This window comes from Thalassophryne amazonica, chromosome 15 (genome assembly GCF_902500255.1).
Source record: "Thalassophryne amazonica chromosome 15, fThaAma1.1, whole genome shotgun sequence".
In the NCBI taxonomy this organism is placed as follows: Eukaryota; Metazoa; Chordata; class Actinopteri; order Batrachoidiformes; family Batrachoididae; genus Thalassophryne; species Thalassophryne amazonica.
Window position 1 is genome coordinate 24,726,742 of NC_047117.1, and position 26,786 is coordinate 24,753,527.

General features: G+C 50.1%; 1 protein-coding gene across 4 annotated transcripts in view; it reads right to left on the reverse strand.

Annotated features, from left to right (window-relative positions):
* sh3gl2a (SH3 domain containing GRB2 like 2a, endophilin A1) overlaps nt 1–26,786 on the reverse strand; it is a 120,567-nt gene that overhangs the window by 26,686 nt on the left and 67,095 nt on the right. For all 4 annotated transcript variants that reach the window (XM_034187606.1, XM_034187604.1, XM_034187607.1 and 1 more), the window contains exon 2: nt 3,938–4,006. In XM_034187606.1, the coding sequence (XP_034043497.1) occupies nt 3,938–4,006 (69 nt within the window). The remainder of the gene's footprint in view (nt 1–3,937; nt 4,007–26,786) is intronic.

Here is a 26,786-nt window from a genome sequence, read left to right on the forward strand (position 1 = left end):
GTTCGCAACCGATACCCGTTACCTCTGTTGGATTCAGTGTTCACGCCCCTGCATGGAGCCCAAATCTTTACGAAATTGGATCTTAGAAATGCGTACCACCTGGTTCGCATCCGGAAGGGAGACGAATGGAAGACGGCATTCAACACCCCGTTAGGTCATTTTGAGTACCTGGTCATGCCGTTCGGCCTCACTAACGCCCCCGCGACGTTCCAAGCTTTGGTAAATGACGTCTTGCGGGACTTCCTGCATCGGTTCATCTTCGTATATCTGGACGATATACTCATCTTTTCCCCGGATCCTGAGACCCATGTCCAGCATGTACGTCAGGTCCTACAGCGGTTGTTGGAGAACCGGCTGTTTGTGAAGGGCGAGAAGTGCGAGTTCCACCGCACTTCTTTGTCCTTCCTGGGGTTCATCATCTCCTCCAACTCCGTCGCCCCTGATCTGGCTAAGGTTGCGGCGGTGAGAGATTGGCCCCAACCAACAAGCCGCAGGAAACTACAGCAGTTCCTCGGCTTTGCAAATTTTTACAGGAGGTTCATCAAAGGTTACAGTCAGGTAGTTAGCCCCCTGACTGCCCTGACCTCCACCAAGGTCCCCTTCACCTGGTCGGATCGGTGCGAAGCCGCGTTCCAGGAGTTGAAACGCCGGTTCTCGACTGCACCAGTTCTGGTGCAGCCTGATCCTGATCGCCAGTACGTAGTAGAAGTGGACGCCTCTGACTCAGGGATAGGAGCCGTGCTGTCCCAGAGCGTGGAGGCTGATAAAGTTCTCCATCCTTGTGCCTTTTATTCCCGCAGGTTGACCCCAGCTGAACGGAACTATGACGTTGGCAATCGGGAACTTCTTGCGGTGAAGGAGGCTCTTGAAGAGTGGAGACACCTGCTGGAGGGGGCGTCGTTGCCCCTCACGGTTTTCACTGACCATCGGAACCTGGAGTACATCCGGACCGCCAAGCGGCTGAACCCCAGGCAAGCCCGCTGGTCTCTGTTCTTCGGGCGCTTTGACTTCCGGATTACATATCGCCCCGGGACCAAGAACCAAAAATCAGATGCATTGTCCCGGGTGCACGAAGAAGAAGCCAAAGCGGGGCTGTCGAACCCCACCGAGACCATCATCCCTGAGTCCACTGTCGTGGCCGCCCTTACCTGGGACGTGGAGAAGACCGTCCGGGAGGCCCTGACCAGGAGCCCGGACCCGGGGACTGGCCCCTAGGACAGACTGTACGTCCCACCAGAGGCAAGAGCTACCGTATTGGACTTCTGTCACGGTCCAAGCTCTCCTGTCATCCCGGAGTGCGTAGGACCGTGGCAGTAGTCCAGCAGCGCTTCTGGTGGGCGTCCCTGGAAACCGACGTCCGGGACTACATCCAGGCCTGTACCATCTGCGCCAGGGGCAAGGCAGACCATCGGAGGACGACGGGCCTCCTCCAACCCCTGCCAGTGCCTCATCGCCCCTGGTCTCACATCGGCCTGGATTTCATCACGGGCCTCCCGCCGTCCCAGGGCAACACCATAATCCTCACGATAATGGACCGGTTCTCCAAGGCGGCCCACTTCGTGGCCCTCCCGAAGCTCCCGACGGCCCAGGAGACAGCAGACCTCCTGGTCCACCACGTCTTGCGGCTGCATGGGATACCTTCGGACATCGTCTCAGATCGTGGTCCCCAGTTCTCTTCACAGGTGTGGAAGAGTTTCTGCAAGGAGCTGGGGGCCACCGTGAGTCTCTCGTCCGGGTACCACCCCCAGACCAACGGCCAGGCAGAGCGGGCCAACCAGGAGTTGGAGCAGGCCCTTCGGTGTGTCACCTCCGCACATCCGGCGGCCTGGAGTCACCATCTGGCCTGGATCGAGTATGCCCACAACAGCCAAGTTTCGTCTGCTACCGGCCTCTCCCCTTTTGAGGTGTGTTTGGGGTACCAGCCCCCATTGTTCCCGCTGGTGGAGGGAGAGGTCGGTGTGCCCTCGGTCCAGGCCCACCTCAGGAGATGTCGCCGGGTGTGGCGGACCGCCCGCTCTGCCCTGTTGAAGGCCCGGACGAGGGCCAAGTCCCATGCGGACCACCGACGGTCCCCGGCCCCCACGTACCAGCCCGGGCAGGAGGTGTGGCTGTCGACAAAGGATATCCCCCTCTGTGTGGACTCAACCAAGTTGAAGGACAGATACATTGGACCGTTCCCTATCCTCAAGATCATCAACCCGCCGCAGTGAAGCTCCGTCTCCCGGCTTCGCTGCGGATCCACCCTGTCTTCCACGTGTCCCGTCTCAAACCGCACCACACCTCGCCCCTCTGTACACCTGGACCCACACCGCCTCCTGCCCGGCTCATCGACGGGGAGCCTGCTTGGACGGTTTGCAGGCTCCTGGACGTCCGTCGTAAGGGCCGGGGGTTCCAATATCTGGTGGACTGGGAGGGGTATGGCCCTGAAGAACGCTCCTGGGTGAAGAGGAGCTTCATCCTGGACCCGGCCCTCCTGGCCGATTTCTACAGACGTCACCCGGACAAGCCCGGTCGGGCGCCAGGAGGCGCCCGTTGAGGGGGGGGTCCTGTTGTGTGGGCCGCTGAAGAGGAGGTACTGCTGGCCCACCACCACCAGAGGGCGCCCTGCTTGGAGTGCGGGCTCCAAGCATGAGAGGGCGCCAGACCCAGAGGAAGTGACAGCTGTCACTCATCACACCAGCTGTCACTCATCTACACCAATACTTAAGCCGGACTGCAACTCCACCTCCCCGCCGAGAAATCGTCTACCGAGAGGTAACTTCTCTGCTGACTCATATCATTGAGTGGATTCTGAACTTCTGTTGCAGCCGGTATCCTGTGGTGTTCGCCCTTATCTGGGGAATTGGCGTGTGGCGTGACGACGACGACTGCGCAACAGATAAGTGGTTACACAAGGAGCTGCACGAGTGTGTGATTTGGAGGTGTAGGTCCTCCTCCTGACTGTGTACAGACTATAGACCACTGAGTGTAAGGACTTACACTCATTCATCTTGTCTCTGCTTTTGCCAGCAGTACCAGGTTCGACAGCCGAAGACAGAGGTCACCTGGGGACTCGGGACTTGGCGGCTCCGGTGTTCTTCAGACCGTTGGTGGTGGAGGCCGTGTGGGACGCGGCCTCTCTCTCGTCGGGGTCTTCTATCTTCGAGCCTGCCCACACGTCACCTGGTGTTAATTGACTTTGCAATTTCTGTATATTTAGTTGTGTATTGTCACAACATTAAATTGTTACCTTTTGGCTTACTCATTGGCCGTTCATTTGCGCCCCCTGTTGTGGGTCCGTGCTACGACACCTTCCCAACAAAATAAACACTTCTGAAACTGAAAAAACTATTTTTGTAACCTGATAACACCACTAGAGTGATTTAAATGACATTTTGTGGACGTCAGCGTGCAGGCTAACTTAAAGCTAACTTCCGCTCTTGTCAAAGGCTCATAAATGTAAATATTTTTTCTGATTGATTGATACTGGTGCTTTATTGAACATGTAAGACAATAGGATCTTATTAAATGTAAATAACAATAAATGTATATATATATATATATATATATATATATATATATATATATATATATATATATATATATATATATATATATATATATATATATATATATATATATATATATATATGTTAAAGGTTTAATATAATAAATGATACATTTTAAGAATAGTGAATAGACTGGCAATTTTTTTAGAATAATTTGCCATTGCAGTTTGAATAAATGAGACCTTAGGCTGGACATGAAGCACGCTTAAGATGAACCAGTGAATGTCTCCGTCAGCATCATGGCATCAATAGCAGATGGTGTGACAGAAGAGCTTTACACAGATTAGTTGGAATTAAATTTTCATAATCTTGTTATAATCTTTTCATAAACTCTATCTTTGGCCGTTTTCTCCCCAGTGAAAATGTGAAAACACAAAGTTTAATCTTGCCTTTTCCATTTCAGTGAAGTCTTCATCGAGCTTCGTTCCTTCTGCGCCTCCAACTTTCTCACTCACTTTCTACAGAACAAACATAAACCAAAGCACATTAGTATTTCAGCTTTTATCATCTCAACCCTTGTGAAGCAGCCCAGCACAGCCAGAGTAATTCTCAGTTGTGAAGTGAAATATGGGTCTGGTTTATCAGGCTGCTTCTGAAAACAAAATCGGAATTTGTAGATAGGTCAGATTAATTTGAAACATGCAAAAATATTTAAATTAAATGAATTCAGGAAGTGTCCCATTTTTTCTTAAAAACACATTTTCACATATTTAATCAGGATAATCATATATTCATATAAATACAGTCATATTTACAAAGTTGAAAGTAGATTCTACCTGAACACAGATAATCAATCAATCAATTTTTTTTTTATATAGCGCCAAATCACAACAAACAGTTGCCCCAAGGCGCTTTATATTGTAAGGCAAGGCCATACAATAATGATGTAAAACCCCAACGGTCAAAACGACCCCCTGTGAGCAAGCACTTGGCTACAGTGGGAAGGAAAAACTCCCTTTTAACAGGAAGAAACCTCCAGCAGAACCAGGCTCAGGGAGGGGCAGTCTTCTGCTGGGACTGGTTGGGGCTGAGGGAGAGAACCAGGAAAAAGACATGCTGTGGAGGGGAGCAGAGATCGATCACTAATGATTAAATGCAGAGTGGTGCATACAGAGCAAAAAGAGAAAGAAACAGTGCATCATGGGAACCCCCCAGCAGTCTACGTCTATAGCAGCATAACTAAGGGATGGTTCAGGGTCACCTGATCCAGCCCTAACTATAAGCTTTAGCAAAAAGGAAAGTTTTAAGCCTAATCTTAAAAGTAGAGAGGGTGTCTGTCTCCCTGATCTGAATTGGGAGCTGGTTCCACAGGAGAGGAGCCTGAAAGCTGAAGGCTCTGCCTCCCATTCTACTCTTACAAACCCTAGGAACTACAAGTAAGCCTGCAGTCTGAGAGCGAAGCGCTCTATTGGGGTGATATGGTACTATGAGGTCCCTAAGATAAGATGGGACCTGATTATTCAAAACCTTATAAGTAAGAAGAAGAATTTTAAATTCTATTCTAGAATTAACAGGAAGCCAATGAAGAGAGGCCAATATGGGTGAGATATGCTCTCTCCTTCTAAGAACACAGATTTTTTAAAAAAAGAAGTAAATAAGAAATACTATTCCACAAATCTGAGATACACTGTAATGAGGTGGTTTGCTCCACGAGGATGTGCAGTGGGACACAGACCGTATGCACTTTATTATCTATAGATCACGACCTCTTCATCCAATTGCTACAACATTCATTCATTCATTTTCTATATCTGCTTACTCCAATCAAGAGTCATGGGGGCTTGAGCCTATCCCATCCTTCATAGGGCGTGAGGCAGGGTACAGCCTGGACAGAATGGCAGACCATTACAGGGCCACATATAGACAGACAAACTCATTCACACTCACCTACGGTCAATTTAATGTTTCCAATTCACCTAACCTGCACGTCTTTGGAAGCGAGAGGAAGCCGGAGAATCTGGGGGGAACCACACAAACACAGGGAGAACATGAAACTCCACACAGAAAGGATCAGGCGGGAAGCGATCCCGGGACCGTCTTGTGCTCAGGACCTTCATTTGTATATTCTTTCCTTTTGGCTGCTCCGTTTTTGGTTGGGGTTGCCACATTGGATGCAGCCAGATCCACATTGGTATTTGGCACAAGTTATGCCGGATGCCCCCCATGAGCTCAGGACAGAGAAATTATTTACAGCTGCAGGTTGTCTTGTGCGCATCGTGTGGTGTAGAACGCATTTGGAATCTGGTCTCACAGGTAATTATTTAAAATACATATATTGTAGATCATTTCTTTGTGATTCTGGGAGTGATGAGAGAAGGGTGTCATCAGCCAAGCTCTGAGAGCAATGCGTCATCGGCTATGAAATGATGCGGTGTCAAGAGAGACAAAGCAGGACACACTGACATGATGAATTGCACGGCAGTGCGGGGATCAAATATGTGCAAGTGACAAGGTGCCTATACAACACTGACCCATGCAGGGAAGGGGGAGGAGGAAAAAACAATCAGGATCTGCAATTCTGATGAAAGAAAAGACAGCTGGCTCTGCTGCTTTTGATGTGACATCATCACTACTGTTCAGAGCTGCAATGACTCTCCGTGAGTGTAACTGTGGAGGAGACAATAAATGATGGCCATCAACACTACAGTAGTGTTCAGAATAATAGTGCTATGTGACTAAAAAGATTAATCCAGGTTTTGAGTATATTTCTTATTGTTACATGGGAAACAAGGTACCAGTAGATTCAGTAGATTCTCACAAATCCAACAAGACCAAGCATTCATGATATGCACACTCTTAAGGCTATGAAACTGGGCTATTAGTAAAAAAAGTAGAAAAGGGGGTGTTCACAATAATAGTAGTGTGGCATTCGGTCAGTGTTCATCAATTTTGTGGAACAAACAGGTGTGAATCAGGTGTCCCCTATGTAAGGATGAAGCCAGCACCTGTTGAACATGCTTTTCTCTTTGAAAGCCTGAGGAAAATGGGACGTTCAAGACATTGTTCAGAAGAACAGCGAGGTTTGATTAAAAAGTTGATTGGAGAGGGGAAAACTTATACAAAGGTGCAAAAAATTATAGGCTGTTCATCTACAATGATCTCCAATGCTTAAAAATGGACAAAAAACCAGAGACGCATGGAAGAAAACGGAAAACAAGCATCAAAATGGATAGAAGAATAACCAGAATGGCAAAGGCTCACCCAGTGATCAGCTCCAGGATGATCAAAGATAGTCTGGAGTTACCTGTAAGTGCTGTGACAGTTAGAAGACGCCTGTGTGAAGCTAATTTATTTGCAAGAATCCCCCACAAAGTCCCTCTGTTAAATAAAAGACGTGCAGAAGAGGTTACAATTTGCCAAAGAACACATCAACTGACCTAAAGAGAAATGGAGGAATCTTTTGTGGACTGATTGTTGGGAAAGTGTAGGTACACGGACCCACAACAGGGGGCGCAAATGAACGGACAATGGATGAGGTCAAATAACAACACTTTACTGTTGTGAATGGGCACAACAAATACAATCAGATTACAACAATAGACAAAAGCCAAATCACAAAAGGTGTCGTGTGGGCAGGCTCGAAGATAGGAGACGTCTGTCCAAAGCAGAACCGGAACCACACGATTTCCTCCGCCACCAGACCCCGGGAATACTGGAGCCGCCAAGTCCCGAACTCCCAGGTGGCCACTGCCTTCGCGTGTCGGACCTGGTACTGCTGGTGAGGAACAAAAGAACAATTAAATGTGGGTGCGTCTGCACCCAAGAATCCGCACGGCAGGAAAACTACCTCCACCACTCATTGGAAAAGGAGTCAGCTAAACAACTCACAAAAGTCACAAAAGATCACTGTTAACCAGTCAGCTGAGCACATTACCTTCCAGGTAGAACGATATCTCGGCAAAGAGGTGGAGGCGTCGTCCTGCTGATATTCCCCTGCTGATCAGATGATGGGTAACAGCTGTTGCAGGTGATGCGTGACAGCTGTCACCCTGGCTGCTCCTGTGAGGCGACTGCGCTCTCTCGTGCCTGAAGCCCGCACTTCAGGCAGGGCGCCCTCTGGTGGTGGGCCAGCAGTACCTCCTCTTCTGGCGGCCCACACAACAGGACCCCCCCCTCAACGGGCGCCTCCTGGCGCCCGACCAGGCTTGTCCGTGTGGCGGCGGTAGAAATCGGCCAGGAGGGCCGGGTCCAGGATGAAGCTCCTCTTCACCCAGGAGCGTTCTTCGGGGCCGTACCCCTCCCAGTCCACCAAATACTGGAAGCCCCGGCCCATCCTACGGACATCCAAAAGCCGGCGTACAGTCCAAGCCGGCTCGCCATCGATGATCCGGGCAGGAGGCGGTGCCGGACCCGGAGTACAGAGGGGTGAGGTGTGATGTGGTTTTATCCGGGACACGTGAAACACAGGATGGATCCGCAGTGAGGCCGGAAGCTGAAGCCTCACCACGGCTGGACTGATGACCTTAAGGATCTTAAATGGGCCAATGTAACGGTCCTGTAGCTTGGGGGAGTCCACCTTGAGGGGAATGTCCTTTGTGGATAACCACACCTCCTGCCCTGGCCGATACGCAGGGGCCGGGGCCCGCCGACAGTCTGCATGGGCTTTTGCCCTCGTCCGGGCCTTCAGCAAAGCAGAACGGGCGGCACGCCACACCCGACGGCACTTCCGTAGGTGGGCCTGGACCGAGGGCACACCGACCTCTCCCTCAACCACCGGAAACAACAGGGGCTGATACCCCAGACATACCTCAAAAGGGGAGAGGCCGGTGGCTGAAGACACCTGGCTGTTATGAGCATACTCGATCCAGGCCAAATGGGTACTCCAGGCCGCCGGGTGCGCGGCAGTCACGCAGCGCAAAGCCTGTTCCACCTCCTGGTTTACCCGTTCTGCTTGCCCGTTGGTCTGAGGGTGGTACCCGGACGAGAGACTCACCGTGGCCCCCAGTTCCCGGCAGAAGCTCCTCCAGACTTGCGAGGAGAACTGGGGACCACGATCGGAGACGATGTCTGTTGGAATCCCATGCAGCCGGACGACGTGGTGGACCAGGAGGTCCGCTGTCTCCTGGGCTGTTGGGAGCTTCGGGAGGGCCACGAAGTGGGCCGCCTTGGAGAACCGGTCCACTATCGTGAGGATGGGGGTGTTGCCCTGGGACGGCGGGAGGCCCGTGACAAAATTCAGGCCGATGTGGGACCAGGGGCGATGAGGCACAGGCAGTGGCTGGAGTAGGCCTGGTGCCCTGCGATGGTCAGCCTTGCCCCTGGCACAGGTGGTGCAGGCCTGGATATAATCCCGGACGTCGGCCTCTAGGGACGCCCACCAGAAGCGCTGCCGGACAACTGCCACGGTTCTTCGCACCCTTGGATGACAGGAGAGCTTGGAGCCGTGACAGAAGTCCAGGACTGCAGCCCTAGCTTCTGGTGGGACGTATAGTTTGTTCTTCGGCCCAGTTACGGGGTCCGGGCTTCGTGCCAGGGCCTCCCGGACGGTTCTCTCTACGTCCCAGGTGAGGGTGGCCACGATAGTGGACTCCGGGATGATGGGTTCCGGTGGATCCGACAAGTCCGCTTTGACTTCATCTTCATGTACCCGGGACAAGGCATCCAATCTCTGGTTCTTGGTCCCGGGACGGTAGGTGATCCGGAAGTCAAAACGGCCGAAGAACAGTGACCAGCGGGCTTGCCTGGGGTTCAGCCGCTTGGCGGTCCTGATATACTCCAGGTTCCGGTGGTCAGTGAAAACCGTGAATGGCACGGACGTTCCCTCCAACAGATGTCTCCACTCTTCAAGAGCCTCTTTCACCGCAAGGAGTTCTCGATTGCCAACGTCATAGTTCCGTTCGGCCGGGGTCAACCTGCGGGAAAAATAGGCACACGGGTGAAGGACCTTATCGGTCTTCCCGCTCTGGGAAAGCACAGCTCCTATCCCTGAGTCTGAGGCGTCCACTTCAACCACTAACTGGCGACTAGGATCGGGCTGCACCAGAACGGGTGCAGACGAGAAGCGCCGTTTCAACTCCTTGAACGCGGCATCGCAACGATCCGACCAGGTGAAGGGGACTTTTGGTGAGGTCAGGGCTGTCAGGGGGCTAACTACCTGACTGTAGCCCTTAATGAACCTCCTGTAGAAATTTGCAAAGCCGAGGAACTGTTGCAGCTTCCTACGGCTAGTGGGTTGGGGCCAGTCTCTCACCGCCGCAACCTTGGCCGGATCAGGAGCGACGGAGTTGGGGGAGATGATAAACCCCAGGAAGGACAAAGATGTGCGGTGAAACTCACACTTCTCGCCCTTCACAAACAGCCGGTTCTCCAACAACCGCTGCAGGACCTGACGTACATGCCGGACATGAGTCTCAGGATCCGGAGAAAAGATGAGTATATCATCTAGATATACGAAGACGAATCGGTGCAGGAAATCCCGCAAGACATCATTAACTAATGCTTGGAACGTCGCGGGGGCGTTTGTGAGGCCGAACGGCATGACCAGGTACTCAAAGTGACCTAAGGGGGTGTTAAATGCCGTCTTCCACTCGTCTCCCTTCCGGATCCGAACCAGGTGATACGCATTTCTAAGATCTAGCTTAGTGAATATTTGGGCTCCATGCAGGGGCGTGAACACTGAATCCAACAGGGGCAACGGGTATCGATTACGAACCGTGATTTCGTTCAGTCCCCTATAATCAATGCATGGACGAAGTCCGCCGTCTTTTTTACCCACAAAAAAGAAACCTGCACCCATCGGGGAGGTGGAATTCCGGATCAACCCGGCGGCTAAAGAGTCCCGGATGTAGGTCTCCATTGATTCGCGCTCAGGTCGTGAGAGGTTGTACAGCCTGCTGGACGGGAACTCAACGCCTGGAACCAAATCAATGGCACAATCGTACGGACGGTGGGGGGGAAGGGTGAGCGCCAGATCCTTACTGAACACATCTACAAGGTCGTGGTACTCCACCGGCACCGTCCCTAGATTGGGCGGGACTCTGACCTCCTCCTTAGCCTGGGAACCGGGAGGAACCGAGGAACCTAAACATACCCGATGGCAGGTCTCACTCCACTGAACCACTACCCCGGACGGCCAATCGATCCGGGGATTGTGTTTTAACATCCAGGGGAACCCTAGAATCACGCGGGAGGTAGCAGGAGCCACAAAAAACTCGATCTCCTCCCGGTGATTTCCTGACACCACCAGAGATACTGGTGGTGTCTTATGTGTGATTAGAGGGAGTAGGGAGCCATCTAGTGCCCGCACCTGCACAGGCGAGGTAAGCGCCACTAGAGGGAGCCCTACCTCCCTGGCCCATCTGCTGTCTAACAGATTCCCTTCAGAGCCCGTGTCCACCAGTGCTGGGGCCTTCAGGGTTAAATCCTCATAAAGGATTGTCACTGGGAGTCGTGTGGCAATATGGGTATGTCCCACGTGAATGTTTTGGCCCACCCCTAACCCAGTGTCTAGGGGCGGGCGTTGGTGTTTTAACCGCTCGGGGCAGTCCCTCACTTGATGCTCTATTGAGCCACAAACAAAGCACGCTCCGCGGACCAGCCTCCTCTGTCTATCTGGTGCCCTAAATGTGGCCCTGCTCATGTCCATAGCTTCGTCAGCAGGGGGAGCTGTCACCACACGGTTCCGGACGGCGTTCTTCTAACCGATTGTCTAATCGTATAACGAGATCAATAAGCCCGTCTAAATCCCGCGGTTCGTCCTTGGCCACCAGGTGCTCCTTCAGAACTAACGACAGTCCGTTTACGAAGGCGGCGCGGAGGGCAGTGCTATTCCAGCCGGACCTCGCAGCCGCGATGCGGAAGTCGACTGCATAAGCAGCTGCGCTCCGGCGCCCCTGTCTCATTGACAGCAGCACAGTTGAAGCGGTCTCTCCTCTATTTGGGTGATCGAACACAGTTCTGAACTCCCTCACAAACCCATCATATATCAGAAGGAGCCGCGAATTTTGCTCCCAGAGCGCTGTAGCCCAAGCGCGTGCCTTGCCGCGAAGCAGATTAATCACATAAGCTATCTTACTAGCGTCAGTCGCATACATAACGGGACGTTGTGCGAAGACGAGCGAACACTGCATAAGAAAGTCTGCCCATGTCTCCACACTACCCCCGTACGGCTCTGGAGGGCTTATGTATGCTTCAGGGGAAGGTGGGAGGGGTCGTTGAACGACCTGTGGAACGTCACTGTTGCGCACAGGATCGACAGGAGGGGGAGCCGCAGCAGCGCCCTGAGGACGCGCTTCCACCTGCGCGGCGAGAGCCTCCACCCTGTGGTTAAGGAGGACGTTCTGCTCGGTCATCAGATCCAGCCGAGCCGTGAAAACGGTGAGGATTCGCTGCAACTCACCGATCATTCCTCCTGCAGATGCCTGTGCGCCCTGCTCTTCCATTGGCCGTTCAACAGCCGGTTGACGCCCCTCAGGGTCCATGACGTTGGCCGAGATATCCTGTTGGGAAAGTGTAGGTACACGGACCCACAACAGGGGGCGCAAATGAACGGACAATGGATGAGGTCAAATAACAACACTTTACTGTTGTGAATGGGCACAACAAATACAATCAGATTACAACAATAGACAAAAGCCAAATCACAAAAGGTGTCGTGTGGGCAGGCTCGAAGATAGGAGACGTCTGTCCAAAGCAGAACCGGAACCACACGATTTCCTCCGCCACCATACCCCGGGAATACTGGAGCCGCCAAGTCCCGAACTCCCAGGTGGCCACTGCCTTCGCGTGTCGGACCTGGTACTGCTGGCGAGGAACAAAAGAACAATTAAATGTGGGTGCGTCTGCACCCAGGAATCCGCATGGCAGGAAAACTACCTCCACCACTCGTTGGAAAAGGAGTCAGCTAAACAACTCACAAAAGTCACAAAAGATCACTGTTAACCAGTCAGCTGAGCACGTTACCTTCCAGGTAGAACGATATCTCGGCAAAGAGGTGGAGGCGTCGTCCTGCTGATATTCCCCTGCTGATCAGATGATGGGTAACAGCTGTTGCAGGTGATGCGTGACAGCTGTCACCCTGGCTGCTCCTGTGAGGCGACTGCGCCCTCTCGTGCCTGAAGCCCGCACTTCAGGCAGGGCGCCCTCTGGTGGTGGGCCAGCAGTACCTCCTCTTCTGGCGGCCCACACAACACTGATGAGAATAAAACTGTTCTTTTTGGGTCCAAGGGCCACAGACAGTTTGTGAGACGACCCCCAAACTCTGAATTCAAGCCACAGTTCACAGTGAAGACAGTGAAGCATGGTGGTGCAAGCATCATGATATGGGCATGTTTCTCCTACTATGGTGTTGGGCCTATATATCGCATACCAGGTATCATGGATCAGTTTGGATATGTCAGAATACTTGAAGAGGTCGTGTTGCTTTATGCTGAAGAGGGCATGCCCTTGAAATGGGTGTTTCAACAAGACAATGACCCCAAGCACACTAGTAAACGAGCAAAATCTTGGTTCCACACCAACAAAATGATGCCTCGCAGATGTCAAGAAATCATGAAAAACTGTGGTTATACAACTAAATACGAGTTTAGTGATTCACAGGATTGCTAAAAAAAGCAGTTTGAACATAATAGTTTTGAGTTTGTAGCGTCAACAGCAGACGCTGTTGACGCTATTATTGTGAACACCCCCTTTTCTACTTTTTTACTAATAGCCCAATTTCATAGCCTTAAGAGTGTGCATATCATGAACGCTTGATCTTGTTGGATTTGTGAGAATCTACTGAATCTACTGGTACCTTGTTTCCCATTTAACAATAAGAAATATACTCAAAACCTGGATTAATCTTTTTAGTCACATAGCACTACGATTATTCTGAACACTACTGTATATGAGTTGTTGACCTCATGGTTCCATGCATGTCACATGTCTATGAAGATACAGGAATAATGCTTGTGGAAATAATTCCTTCGGGTTATCATCTGTTCTCCATCTGCTGATGAGCTTTGACCACTCTGCCACCAGCCAGGTCCAGTCTGTGATGTAACCGGACGCCTTAGGGGGCAACAGTCTGGCACAACAAGGGCAAATGTTGCCCTCTGAGGATGGGGGGGGGGGGGGGGGGGGGGAAGCCCTTTGGGCATCTTTACAATGAGAGATTTAAGGAATCGTGAACGTTAATGACAGTGGAGTCTCTGCTCAAGTGAAAGAAAAACACTCCTTCAAAGAAAATATTTTTCAATTTTTGAAATAGATACAGCTGCTGAGGATGTGCACTTTGTCTAAAAATAAAATTTGAAAATCATAAAACAGAATAACCTGATATTAAAGCTACAGTGTGCAGGATTTAGTGTCATCTAATGGTGAGGTTGTAGATTGTAATAAGTTGTTGGCGGTCAAGATTTTGTCTCCCTTTTGCTTTGTTTCTTTTGAGGATTTATGATTCATGAACTTTGGCTTATCTTGTCATATATAATGTGTATGACCTGTCATTTCCCAAAAATAATGGTTCTCAAACATGTTAGCCTGTACTAGGAACCAGCAGATGGTATATAGGAGAACAACTACTGATTGTTATTACCTCTGCCTACGAAGTTGTGCAGAGGTTATGTTTTCAACCCTGTTTGTTTGTTTGTTTGTGAACAGTCTGGAACCTACAATTTTTCATATATCATTATGAGATTTTTAGAGAGGATTCATACCCTGATAGGCAAGAACTGATTTTGGCAAGAATCTGTCAATTTTCAAGGTCACAGGTAAAAGTCAGGAAAAATCCCTATCTTTATCATTGAACATCCATCCATCCATCCATTTTCTTCCGCTTTATCCGGAGTCGGGTTGCAGGGGCAGCAGCTCAAGCAAAGCCGCCCAGACCTCCCGATGCACACACACCTCCTCCAGCTCCTCCGGGGGAACCCCAAGGCGTTCCCAAACCAGCCGAGAGATGGAGTCTCTCCAGCGTGTTCTGGGTCTCCTCCCAGTGGGACGTGCCCGGAACACCTCTCCAGCGAGGCGTCCAGGGGGCATCCGGAAAAGATGCCCGAGCCACCTCAACTGACTCCTTTCGACGTGGAGGAGCAGCGGCTCGACTCCGAGCTCCTCCCGAGTGACTGAGCTCCTCACCCTATCTCTAAGGGAGTACCCAGCCACCCTGCGGAGGAAACTCATCTCGGCCGCTTGTACTCGCGATCTCGTTCTTTCGGTCATGAGCCAAATCTCATGACCATAGGTGAGGATCGGAACGTAGATCGATCGGTAAATCGAGAGCTTTGCCCCCCTACTCAGCTCTCTCTTCACCACGACGGTCCGATACAGTGACCGCATCACTGCAGATGCTGTACCGATCCGTCTATCGATCTCACGCTCCATCCGTCCCTCACTCGTGAACAAGACCCCGAGATACTTAAACTCCTCCACTTGAGGCAAGGACACTCCACCGACCTGAAGAGGGCAAAGCACCTTTTTCCGGTTGAGAACCATGGCCTCGGATTTGGAGGTGCTGATTTTCATCCCGGATGCTTCACACTCGGCTGCAAACCGCCCCAGTGCACGCTGAAGGTCCTGATTTGACGAAGCCAACAGAACCACATCGTCTGCAAACAGCAGAGACGAGATTCTGTGGTTCCAAAACCAGACCCCCTCTACACCCTGGTTGCACCTAGAAATTCTGTCCATAAAAATAATGAACAGAACCGGTGACAAAGGGCAGCCCTGACGGAGGCCAACGTGCACTGGAAACAGGTTTGACTTACTATCGGCAATGTGAACCAAGCTCCTGCTGTGGTCGTACAGGTACCGGATAGCCCTTAGCAAAGGACCCCGGACCCCGTACGCCCGGAGCACTCCCCACAGGGTGCGCCGAGGGACATGGTCGAATGCCTTCTCCAGATCCACAAAACACATGTGGACTGGTTGGGCAAACTCCCATGAACCCTCGAGCACCCGATGGAGCGTGTAGAGCTGGTCCAGTGTGCCGCGACCAGGACAAAAACCACACTGCTCCTCCTGAAACCGAGGTTCAACCATCGGTTGAATTTTCCTCTCCAGTACTCTGGAATAGACCTTACCGGGGAGGCTGAGGAGTGTGATCCCCACAACAAATTCTCAAAAATTCATAACTCTGTCAAAAAAGATAAAATTTCTTACATATTTGAAAGCATTATGTAGGATGGTATCCTTTATCAACTGACAAAACTTGATCCAGATCTGATACAGATTACAGAATTTGTGGCCATTTAAATTTGACATAGAAAACACAATTTAATGTATATTTTACATTATAACTTAATCAAATGTGCCCCAATCACTCTCGTATTTGAAAGTGAGGTGCAGACTGGCACTCACTATCACCTGACAAAGTTAGATCCCGATTGTGGATTTTCTGGACATTTGTATTCAATATTGAAAAGCCCATTTGGTGTACATTTTGCATTATAGCTCAATCAAAAGTGCCTCAATCACGTTCATTTGTGACAATGACCTGTGAACTGGCACTCTCAGTGAGCACACTATGTTTGACGAAAGGCATGGCCGGGCACGCGCTGTCCCTCTCCCTTCCGGTTCCGACCGCGCTCCGCCTTCCCCACGCTCCACAGCCCCTGCGCTCCGTGGGGTCACAGCTCCCCCTACTGACGAAGCTAGGGACACGAGTAGGGCAACATTTAGGGCACCAGATGCACAGAGGAGATGGACCCACGGAGCGTGTTTTGTTTGTGGTTCAATAGAGCACCATGTGAGAGACTGCCCCGAGCGGTCAAACGCCAAACGCCCGCCCCTAGAGACTGGGTTAGGGGTGGGCCGAGACATTCACGTGGGACACACCCACATTGCCACACGACTCCCAGTCACGATCCTGTATGAGGATTCTACCCTGAAGGCCCCAGCACTGGTGGACACGGGCTCTGAGGGGAATCTGTTGGATAGCAGATGGGCTAGGGAGATAGGGCTCCCTCTGGTGGCTCTTACCTCACCCGTACAGGTTCGGGCACTAGATGGCTCCCTACTCCCTCCGATCACGCATAAGACACCACCTGTAACTCTGGTGGTGTCAGGTAACCACCGGGAGGTGATCGAGTTCTTTGTGACTCAGGCCACCTCCCGTGTGGTTTTGGGCTTTCCCTGGATGTTGAAGCACAATCCCCGGATCGATTGGCCGTCCGGGGTGGTGGTGCAGTGGAGCGAGACCTGCCATCGGGAGTGTCTAGGTTCCTCGGTTCCTCCCGGCTCCCAAGCTAAGGAGGAGGTCAGAGTCCCGCCCAATCTGAGGACGGTGCCGGTGGAGTACCACGATCTTGCGGACGTGTTCAGCAAGGATCTGGCTCTCACGCTCCCTCCCCACCGCCCGTATGATTGTGCCATTGATTTGGTTCCAGGCAGTGGGTTCCCGTCCAGTAGGCTGTACAACCTCTCACGGCCGGAGCGCGAATCAATGGAGACCTACATCCGGGACTCGTTAGCTGCCGGGTTGATCCGGAATTCCACCTCCCCGATGGGGGCCGGTTTCTTTTTTGTGGGAAAGAAAGATGGCGGACTTCGTCCATGCATCGATTACAGGGGGCTGAACGAAATCACGGTTCGCAACCGATACCCGTTGCCCTTGTTGGATTCAGTGTTCACCCCCTTGCATGGAGCCAGGATTTTCACCAAGCTTGATCTTAGGAATGCGTACCACCTGGTTCGGATCCGGAAGGGAGACGAATGGAAGACGGCATTTAACACCCCGTTAGGTCATTTCGAGTACCTGGTCATGCCGTTCGGTCTCACTAACGCTCCCGCGACTTTCCAAGCATTGGTAAATGATGTCTTGCGGGATTTCCTGCACCGGTTCGTCTTCGTGTATCTAGACGATATACTCATCTTTTCCCCGGATCCTGAGACTCATGTCCGGCATGTCCGTCAGGTCCTGCAGCGGTTGTTGGAGAACCAACTGTTTGTGAAGGGCGAGAAGTGTGAGTTTCACCGCACGTCTTTGTCCTTCCTGGGGTTCATCATCTCCCCGAACTCCGTCGCTCCTGATCCGGCCAAGGTTGCGGCGGTGAGAGACTGGCCCCAACCGACTAGCCGTAGGAAGCTGCAACAGTTCCTCGGCTTTGCTAATTTCTACAGGAGGTTCATTAAGGGCTATAGTCAGGTAGTTAGCCCCCTGACAGCCCTGACCTCACCAAAAGTCCCCTTCACCTGGTCGGATCGTTGCGATGCCGCGTTCAAGGAGTTGAAACGGCGCTTCTCGTCTGCACCCGTTCTGGTGCAGCCCGATCCTAGTCGCCAGTTAGTGGTTGAAGTGGACGCCTCGGACTCAGGGATAGGAGCTGTGCTCTCCCAGAGCGGGAAGACCGATAAGGTTCTTCACCCGTGTGCCTATTTTTCCCGCAGGTTGACCCCGGCCGAACGGAACTATGACGTCGGCAATCGAGAACTCCTTGCGGTGAAAGAGGCCCTTGAAGAGTGGAGACATCTGTTGGAGGGAACGTCCGTGCCATTCACGGTTTTCACTGACCATCGGAACCTGGAGTACATCAGGACCGCCAAGCGGCTGAACCCCAGGCAAGCCCGCTGGTCACTGTTCTTTGGCCGTTTTGACTTCCGGATCACCTACCGTCCCGGGACCAAAAATCAGAGATCGGATGCATTGTCCCGGGTCCATGAAGACGAAGTCAAAACGGAATCGTCGGATCCCCCGGATCCCATCATCCCGGAGTCCGCTATCGTGGCCGCCCTCACCTGGGACGTAGAGAAGACCGTCCGGGAGGCCCTGACACGAGACCCGGACCCCGGAACCGGAACAAAGAACAGACTCTACGTCCCACCGGAAGCCAGAGCTGCAGTACTGGACTTCTGTCACGGTTCTAAGCTCTCCTGTCACCCTGGGGTGCGAAGGACCGTGGCAGTCGTCCGGCAGCGCTTCTGGTGGGCGTCCCTGGAGGCCGACGTCCGGGGCTACGTCCAGGCCTGTACCACCTGCGCCAGGGGCAAGGCCGACCATCGGAAGACCTCAGGGCTGCTGCAGCCGCTGCCCGTCCCACATCGCCCCTGGTCCCACATCGGCCTGGACTTTGTCACGGGTCTCCCGCCGTCCCAGGGGAACACCGTCATCTTCACGATAGTGGACCATTTCTCCAAGGCGGCCCACTTCGTGGCCCTCCCGAAGCTACCAACGGCCCAGGAGACAGCGGACCTCCTGGTCCACCACGTCGTCCGTCTGCATGGGATACCATCAGACATCGTCTCCGATCGCGGTCCCCAGTTTTCCTCACACGTTTGGAGGAGCTTCTGCCGGGAGCTGGGGGCCACGGTCAGCCTCTCGTCTGGGTATCACCCCCAGACCAACGGGCAAGCAGAACGGGCCAACCAAGAACTGGAGCAGACACTACGCTGTGTGACAGCCGCGCACCCGACGGCCTGGAGTACCCACCTGGCCTGGATCGAGTACGCCCACAACAGTCAGGTGTCATCAGCCACCGGCCTCTCCCCTTTTGAGGTGTGCTTGGGGTATCAGCCCCCCTTGTTTCCGGTGGTCGAGGGAGAGGTCGGTGTGCCCTCGGTCCAGGCCCACCTACGGAAGTGCCGTTGGGTGTGGCGTGCCGCCCGTTCTGCTTTGTTGAGGGCCCGGACGAGGGCGAAGAATCATGCAGACCGGCGGCGGGCCCCGGCCCCCACGTATCGTCCTGGGCAGGAAGTGTGGTTGTCCACCAAGGACATTCCCCTTCAAGTGGACTCCCCAAAACTCCAAGAACGATACATCGGTCCCTTCAAGATTCTCAAAGTCATCAATCCCGCCGCAGTGAGGCTCCAGCTTCCGGCCTCGCTGCGGATTCATCCAGTGTTTCATGTCTCCCGGATAAAACCCCATCACACCTCACCCCTCTGCACTCCGGGTCCGGCACCACCTCCTGCCCGGATCATCGACGGGGAACCGGCTTGGACCATGCGCCGGCTCCTCGACGTCCGTCGAATGGGCCGGGGTTTTCAGTACCTGGTGGACTGGGAGGGGTACGGCCCCGAAGAACGCTCCTGGGTGAAGAAGGGCTTCATCCTGGACCCGGCCCTCCTGGCCGACTTCTACCGTCGCCATCCAGACAAGCCCGGTCGTGCACCAGGAGGCGCCCGTTGAGGGGGGGGTCCTGTTGTGTGGGCCGCTGAAGAGGAGGTACTGCTGGCCCACCACCACTAGAGGGCGCCCTGCCTGGAGTGCGGGCTCCAGGCACCAGAGGGCGCTGCCGCCTCACGAGAGCAGCCAGGGTGACAGCTGTCACCCATCACTGGACACAGCTGACTCCACTCAGCACGGAGGTATATCACCAGGACGGCGTCTCCACCAGTGCCGAGATATCGCCTTAAGATAGAGGTAACGTTCTCTGCTGTATTTCTTACATTATTATATTGTCTTTCTTGTTGAGTATTGCAGGACAGCTGTCTACAAAAAGCCGTTGCTTCGGATAAGTACTCACCTTCCTGCAGTATTGTGACGTGAGGTGGAGGCGGCTTCTCCCCTCTCCGTGTTACTGGGTGCAGCCGCATCCACACCTGTGTGTTTGTTGTTCTCTTGCCAGCAGTACCGGATCCGACGAGCGGAGGCAGTGGCCACCTGGGAATTCGGGACTTGGCGGTTCCAGTACTTCCAGGGTTCGGTGGCAGAGGAAATCTGGGTGGTTCCGGTTCGACTTGGACGGACGTCTCCTACCTTCGAGCCTGCCCACACGACACCAGTGGAATTCGGCTTAACCCCAAATTGTCGATTGTTGTATTGGTTGTGCATGTTTCACAACAGTAAAACCTTGTTATTTACCTTCTCCATTGTCCGTTCATTTGCGCCCCCTGTTGTGGGTCCGTGTTCCTACACTTTCACAACAATGTTAGTCTTTCTGAGTTTTATCTTTGTGAGATATCTCAGCAAAATCTGCTCTGATCCCAGTCACAACTCAACAAATAAACACAATAAACTCTCAAACTCAAACTGTTTAAAATGCAGCGCAGTCACTGAACACCCATCAGCCTCAGGACCTCATTTTCTCACAGTGGGGTTTGTGTGAATTAAACGTAGATTATTACTAGACATGGTTATTTGTAAAAAATGCTACACTATAGAAAATATAACATACAGATCTTTACAAGATTAAGCTTTGATACAGATGGAGGCCATGCAGCATGAGCTGCAACCGCGCGCTAGTGCACCACAAAGGGATGGTACCTTTGCACAACATCACTGTCCATCGTCATGTGATTTTTAATTGGGTGAATGTTTTTATATAATTCTGTCATCAAACCATTGGGGCGTTCTGCAGGCGAACCATCATTCTAACATAACGATCCAAATGTCACACAGCCCAGAAGGTGCAATTTTTTCATCAATCTAATAAAGGCCAGACGTCATCCTCCCTGAGCTTCAAGGATGCCCCAGGTGGAGTATCACATGTCCTTGAGGAGATAATAATAATGTGTGTCCTTGAGGGATGTGAACACCACACACAAAGGACCAGAAGGGGAAATGATCCCAGGACCTTCTTGCTATGAGAAAGCAGTGTTGACCACTAAGTGACCCAACTTGCTAAATATTTTAGTCAAATGAGATATGTATGACTGACGGTTCGTGAAATACACATTTGTTTTTGAGAAATGGATTAAAATGTGAAATTTTGCTGTGTTAAATACAGAAAAAAAAGCCAGGCAATGAGTGATAGCAGACTTCACCCCATTCACACAACTTTTAAATTGGGCAATTAATGAGATGCTAGCACCTTTGCCCATGGGGATCCATGGCTCTAGATTGGGTAGTGTTTATGAAATAGGTAGCTGACATTTTTCAAGGGTGATAATAAATTAAGCAAAGTTTCTATAATGAGTTGGAATGGTGTGTGAGTCCAGAATGTTTTTAGAACCTTAGACCTCAACAGTTTTTAGAAAAAGAACTCAACTTTTTTTCCGTTAATTATGGAATTTTTAAATCTTAATTTACTGTCTTAATGTATTTATAAATTGTTTAGGTTCCTGTTATCATATACATACTATTATTATCAGTATTATTGTTATCTTTATTTTATTATTACTTCTGTTTGTTTACAATTACATTATGTACTTACCTTGAACTTACTAAATAAAATCATGCACACACGCATGCTTTTAATATATAGATGATTTACCGCCCCCTGTTGGAATGGTGTGTGAGTCCAGAATATAATTATCAACCTCCATTGTTCAGTGCTGTTAGCTAAATGTTGTTAGTTAAAAATATTAGTCCTATCAACATTCATAGGTGATCAAAGTTATGCAAACACACACAGCTTTTAGTCTTTTCTGCATTCCACCACAAGCAGGTGTTTTTATTTTTACACACCCACAAACAGAGACGGTGGCGGAAGACATCAAACGCACACTTGTCACTCATGGTAATGACAACATGACACATAATCCACTCATGGTAATGGCAACATGACACTTAACTAAACTGACTAAACCAATTGAACTACAAAAACACAATAAATCAATAACATTAACAGCACTGTTAAACTAACATGAACCATAATAACATTTAAAACCCCAAAACCCTGGACTCCCATGGTGCATTGCAGCACAACATGCATTGTTCACTGTTGTTAGCTAATATCTCTAATTTCTCCAAACATATTAGTTGTATCAAGTTTCTGTTTTCATAGCTTGACCCAAAATACATAAGCATACCAAATGCCAAATGTCAGCTCTCCCCAGTTTCTCCATGATTGAAGCCATACAAACAGGCACGCATGCACGCACACAGAGGTCACTTGGCAATTATAAGCTGCACCATCTCTCAGTGTGCGAGTCTGTGTCCACTTTCCATACGTTCTTCAGCTCAAAGCGAAGAGAGAAAAAAACTAAACAAAACAACAGAGTGGCCCAGGAGGCTCAGTGATAGAATTAAAAGAATAAAAAAATGACTGAAGCAAGGAATATGAGACCTGTACGCTGCTCCGCAGGAAGAAGCAGCTGAATGAATAAAAATGAGCTGTTTGCAGCAGAGCGGGTGTAGAGCTCAGTGACGGAGGCTCATGTCCATAAACTCATATTAGGAATGAGTTTATGGGGGCCTCCAGTACTATGAAGGACCCCTCTCACCCCGCCCATGGACTGTTTGTCCCTCTGCCTTCAGGGTAACCCAACAACTGGCCCTGAATTGGGCCACATACTGGCCTCCATTTTAGAGTGGGAATTCCCACTCCTAAACGACCAATAGGAGAGCAGCGCTGGAATTCCCACTCCTAAACAACCAATAGGAGAGCACCGCTCACGCCACATCAAAGTGAGGCTGACGTCAGCATCTCGGCCGCCAACCAATCACAGGCTAGGAGACAGAGGCCAGGGCTACCTTCAGGGAACAGGCTGTGCAGCATCCAGTCCGGAACCTCTCATCTGCGTTCAGGCATCTTATCAGTTATCAGACTGAAGAACAAAACGTCATACACTGAATGCAACGCTGCTAAACAGGACTGAGTGCGATATGGTGACAATTCAGTTTTTGCAGTTCACCACATTGGCTCATCTGTTTACTTTGGGTTTAACTCATTTCAGTTCTGTCTAACGTATTGTGTATTTTATTCGCATATCTTTTACTTTTTGTTTTACTTTCATGCCTTCACTGGGCCTTCAGTACAGAATTTCATTCCTTTCATGTGCTGCATGCTGGAATGACAACAAATGAACCTTGACCTTGAGTTTTTAGGGGATTTACTGAACGATATTATCTCAGCTTGCAAATTCCAAAAATGGTTTAGACAGCAGCAACCTGCAAGGCTAAGTCAGTGTGCAGTCCCACAGTGCTGACATTGCCTCTCTCTGTCTCTGTGCCAAACACTTTGCCGTCCCTCTCCTCTTTCTGCCCGAAGGGAAAGGACTCCACAAGGTGATCTATCAGCAGCTGAGCGAAGTGACTCCTGCAGGGAGGAGGAAACGCACAGGTCACTGCTGGACACCAGTAGTGAGGGCCGTGCACAGCACTAACAGAGGAGAGTGCATGTGCAACCGAGTCTCAGAGTGAAAATGCAATGCAGGGAAAAGATTTCCGCCGCACTGCTGAGCTGAGTGGGATTGATTTATTCTTTGAGTACTGGTTGTCCAGTTGTTGTGCTCTGAACTGGTCTTTATTATTTTGTTCATTGAAAACACACACACACACACACACACACACACACACACACACACACACACACACACACACACACACACACACACACATACACACACACATGGCGTCCGATGTGAGGCGTGCGTGCTCCCCTCCCCCATCCTCCCTCACGGGTCCCTGCCTAATCCTGGCTCGGCACAGTGAGACTTCTGCTTTAAATACGCCCCAGGGTGCAGAGGAAGATTAAAAATGACAAGAGTGATTAGTGAGGCTATTAGGAGGACATCTCCTGCTGTTGGACAATAACAAGGAGATCTGATGCTTCCTGACAGCATTAAGACATCCGTCCACTCTTCCTCATTCTGCTGTATGGTACACTATGTACCCATTTCAACTGCAAGAACGACAAAGATAAAAAAAGAAATAATACAGGGTGCTTCTTAAGAAGATGTTGGAATTTGGAGGATTTGTGGCACGTCTGAGTGTCGCGAAATTGGATGTGGCTCTAGAACAACAACTAGATTTAACTCATTACCATTTTTTCCACTGAGACATATTATTAATACTTTTCACCACCTGCTTTTCATGTACTCGGCTTTTCTTTACACCTGTCTCAGTTACTGCCTGTTCTTCTGCTGTTCTCGGTTCTAAATGCGCTGAAAGCCTTGATGTTTTTATCATCATACTAGCAAAGTCCCCGTCCTTTGGACGGTGAAGACAGAGTGTACTACTCGTGAGTCACTGACCTGGGAAAGTGTGCAGCAGTTTACTGAGACAACGTGTTAGCTTCCAAAAGAAAGCTTTCAAAGCATTTTGAAGTAGCAGCTATAACAGACACACTGAGCCCTTATTTAACACCAATAGGCTCAGAGAGCAGACTTTAGTCTGCATGAAAATCCCCCCAAAGTTTAGCATATGACCAAACTCTTCCCTTTGTTACCTCTGTCAAGCAGGTTATGTTTTCAGTCGCGTCCATTTGTTTGTTGGTTGGTTGGTTTGTTAGCAGGATTACTCAAAAAATCCTCAAAGGATTTCAATGAAATTTTTACCAGGGGTGTATCTTGGCCTAACTTAGGGCCCTGTCCCACTGGCGTTTAGGAGGATTTGCGCATGAAATGAGGAGACAACAGCTGAGCATCCACAACAAAGGTGGGCGGAAATGACAAATGTCCCGGGGTGGATCAGCAAATACATGAGGAAGAAAAGCGGACATAACAGGGAACAGAAGCGAAGGCGACCGCGGAGGCACCCCCATGAGGGGCACAGCGGCCGTGATGCACTTGCTTCATCCGTGCCCACTCTGTCTGCGATCGTGATGTGGCCGTGCTGGGCACGCGTCATATCTGTTTTGCACGCTGTCCCGGTCCGCCGCCAAGCCGCGCCAACCCGTCGGTTGCGGATATCAGCAGATGACTGGGGATATGCGGCGCTTTGGTTGTGTATGTCCTGCGTATGTCTTCAGTATGTGTTCAGGCAGTGATGCGGATCTCAGCCGCAGCAGGATTTTTGAGTTGCTCAAAATCCTGCCTGCAGACATGCGTGCCTCTGCGGATGATCACGGACATGTTCGGATGGTGGCCGACTCATACAGTAATGTTACATGGTTATTGCGGTTGTTTGGCAGATGTGGGCCACTTTTGTGCGCATTCCATCCGCATATCCTCCTAAACGCCAGTAGGACAGGGCCCTTAGAAGTCATTCAATTTTGGTAATGATCCGGAACACGATCTGGATCCAGTAATTTTTTAAAGATTCTTTATCATTGCAGGATAGGGCCAATTTCAACATGTTTGCATCTAACTTCATGAAGACGGGTCACAAAGGCTGAACAAAAATTAAGTTACAACACAACAATAATTTAGCATTTGTTTCTCCTCATTGAATAAACTTATTAGAAAATAAAAAAAAAAACTTGTGTAGTTCATGCAGTTTCTCTTTATAAATACATTTGCTGAAGATCTAAGGGTTTAACCACTGAATCTGAAACATGATGGTAGATGCGTGAAATGACGTGTAATAAGTCTGTTTGCCAAAGGGTATGTGGTGTCAGTGACCCCTTGGCGGAGGTTTGCGCTCTCTGAGTGCTTCTAGTTATACAAATGAGCTGAGTCCCTGTGTGCTTTGTATAGGCTGCATATGTAATAACATATGGAGGCACCTGTGGCAAATGTAGGAAAGACGCACCTTGGGAATGTGGAAACTGCTAGATATGACAACTATATGCTACATTTGTGTGCTTTGTATAGTCTTTGTATAGTAACAAGCCTTTTCTTTGGGAGAAATAAAATTTTGTTTTCTTTCTGCCGTTATACCTTCTGTTTGTTGTTATTCCAAGATGAAATTTTTTTTGTTGGGGGGGGGGGGGTGTGTGCTAATCATAGTTCTATGACATTGTGAGCTTAGTACAGTAAACTCTCATTGTAATTGATGTTTAGCCTACAACCAAATTACCATTCATGAAGGACTGTCATCAGAAATACTTCTGTCCTTCTTAAAATGACAGGCAATTATTACAGTAAGTGTTTTTTTAATGACAAATAGAAAACGTATCTTGGATCAAATGATAAAAATAGGGTAAAACTGTTTGTTGGCTAAATAAAATATAAAATGAAAAATGGTTACTCTTAGTACATGAAATAAGATATGACCTCAATGAAATTGACTGCAAAATGAATAATGTTGTAGAGGCAGTGTTGGTAGACAAACTGAGAAGTGATCTCCAGCTGAAATAATACTTTTGCACTCAGGCTCAATCAGACACAACAGAGGAATGTGGCCTATTGTTTCAGTGGAATGTGCCCAGACACGTTCACTTGAGTTGCATGTTAATTCCCGTCCAAATGTTAGCATATGGAGATGAATTAACATGTTTTGCAAAGAGGAGGGAGCAGGCAGCAGAAACAAAAACCTCTGGGCCTGCCAGTATTAAGAAAGTTAAAGTTCATCTTTTTAAAGTCCTAATAATTATGAAATGACTGACTCTGTAGTGTAATGTAGTGTAGATGTAACTTTTAATTTTTTCTGATTATGTTATGAAGTTGTCAATAAAATGTATGTATCTATCACAACACCAGGTGGCAGTAAAAGACATTTGCAGCAGTAACAGCACCACCTAGTGTGTACTGAAGTATGATGGGAATGACAGATTATAATAACTTATGAGAATGCATGAAATTCAAGGCAAGACTGGAAAGAAAGTGTAATCAAAA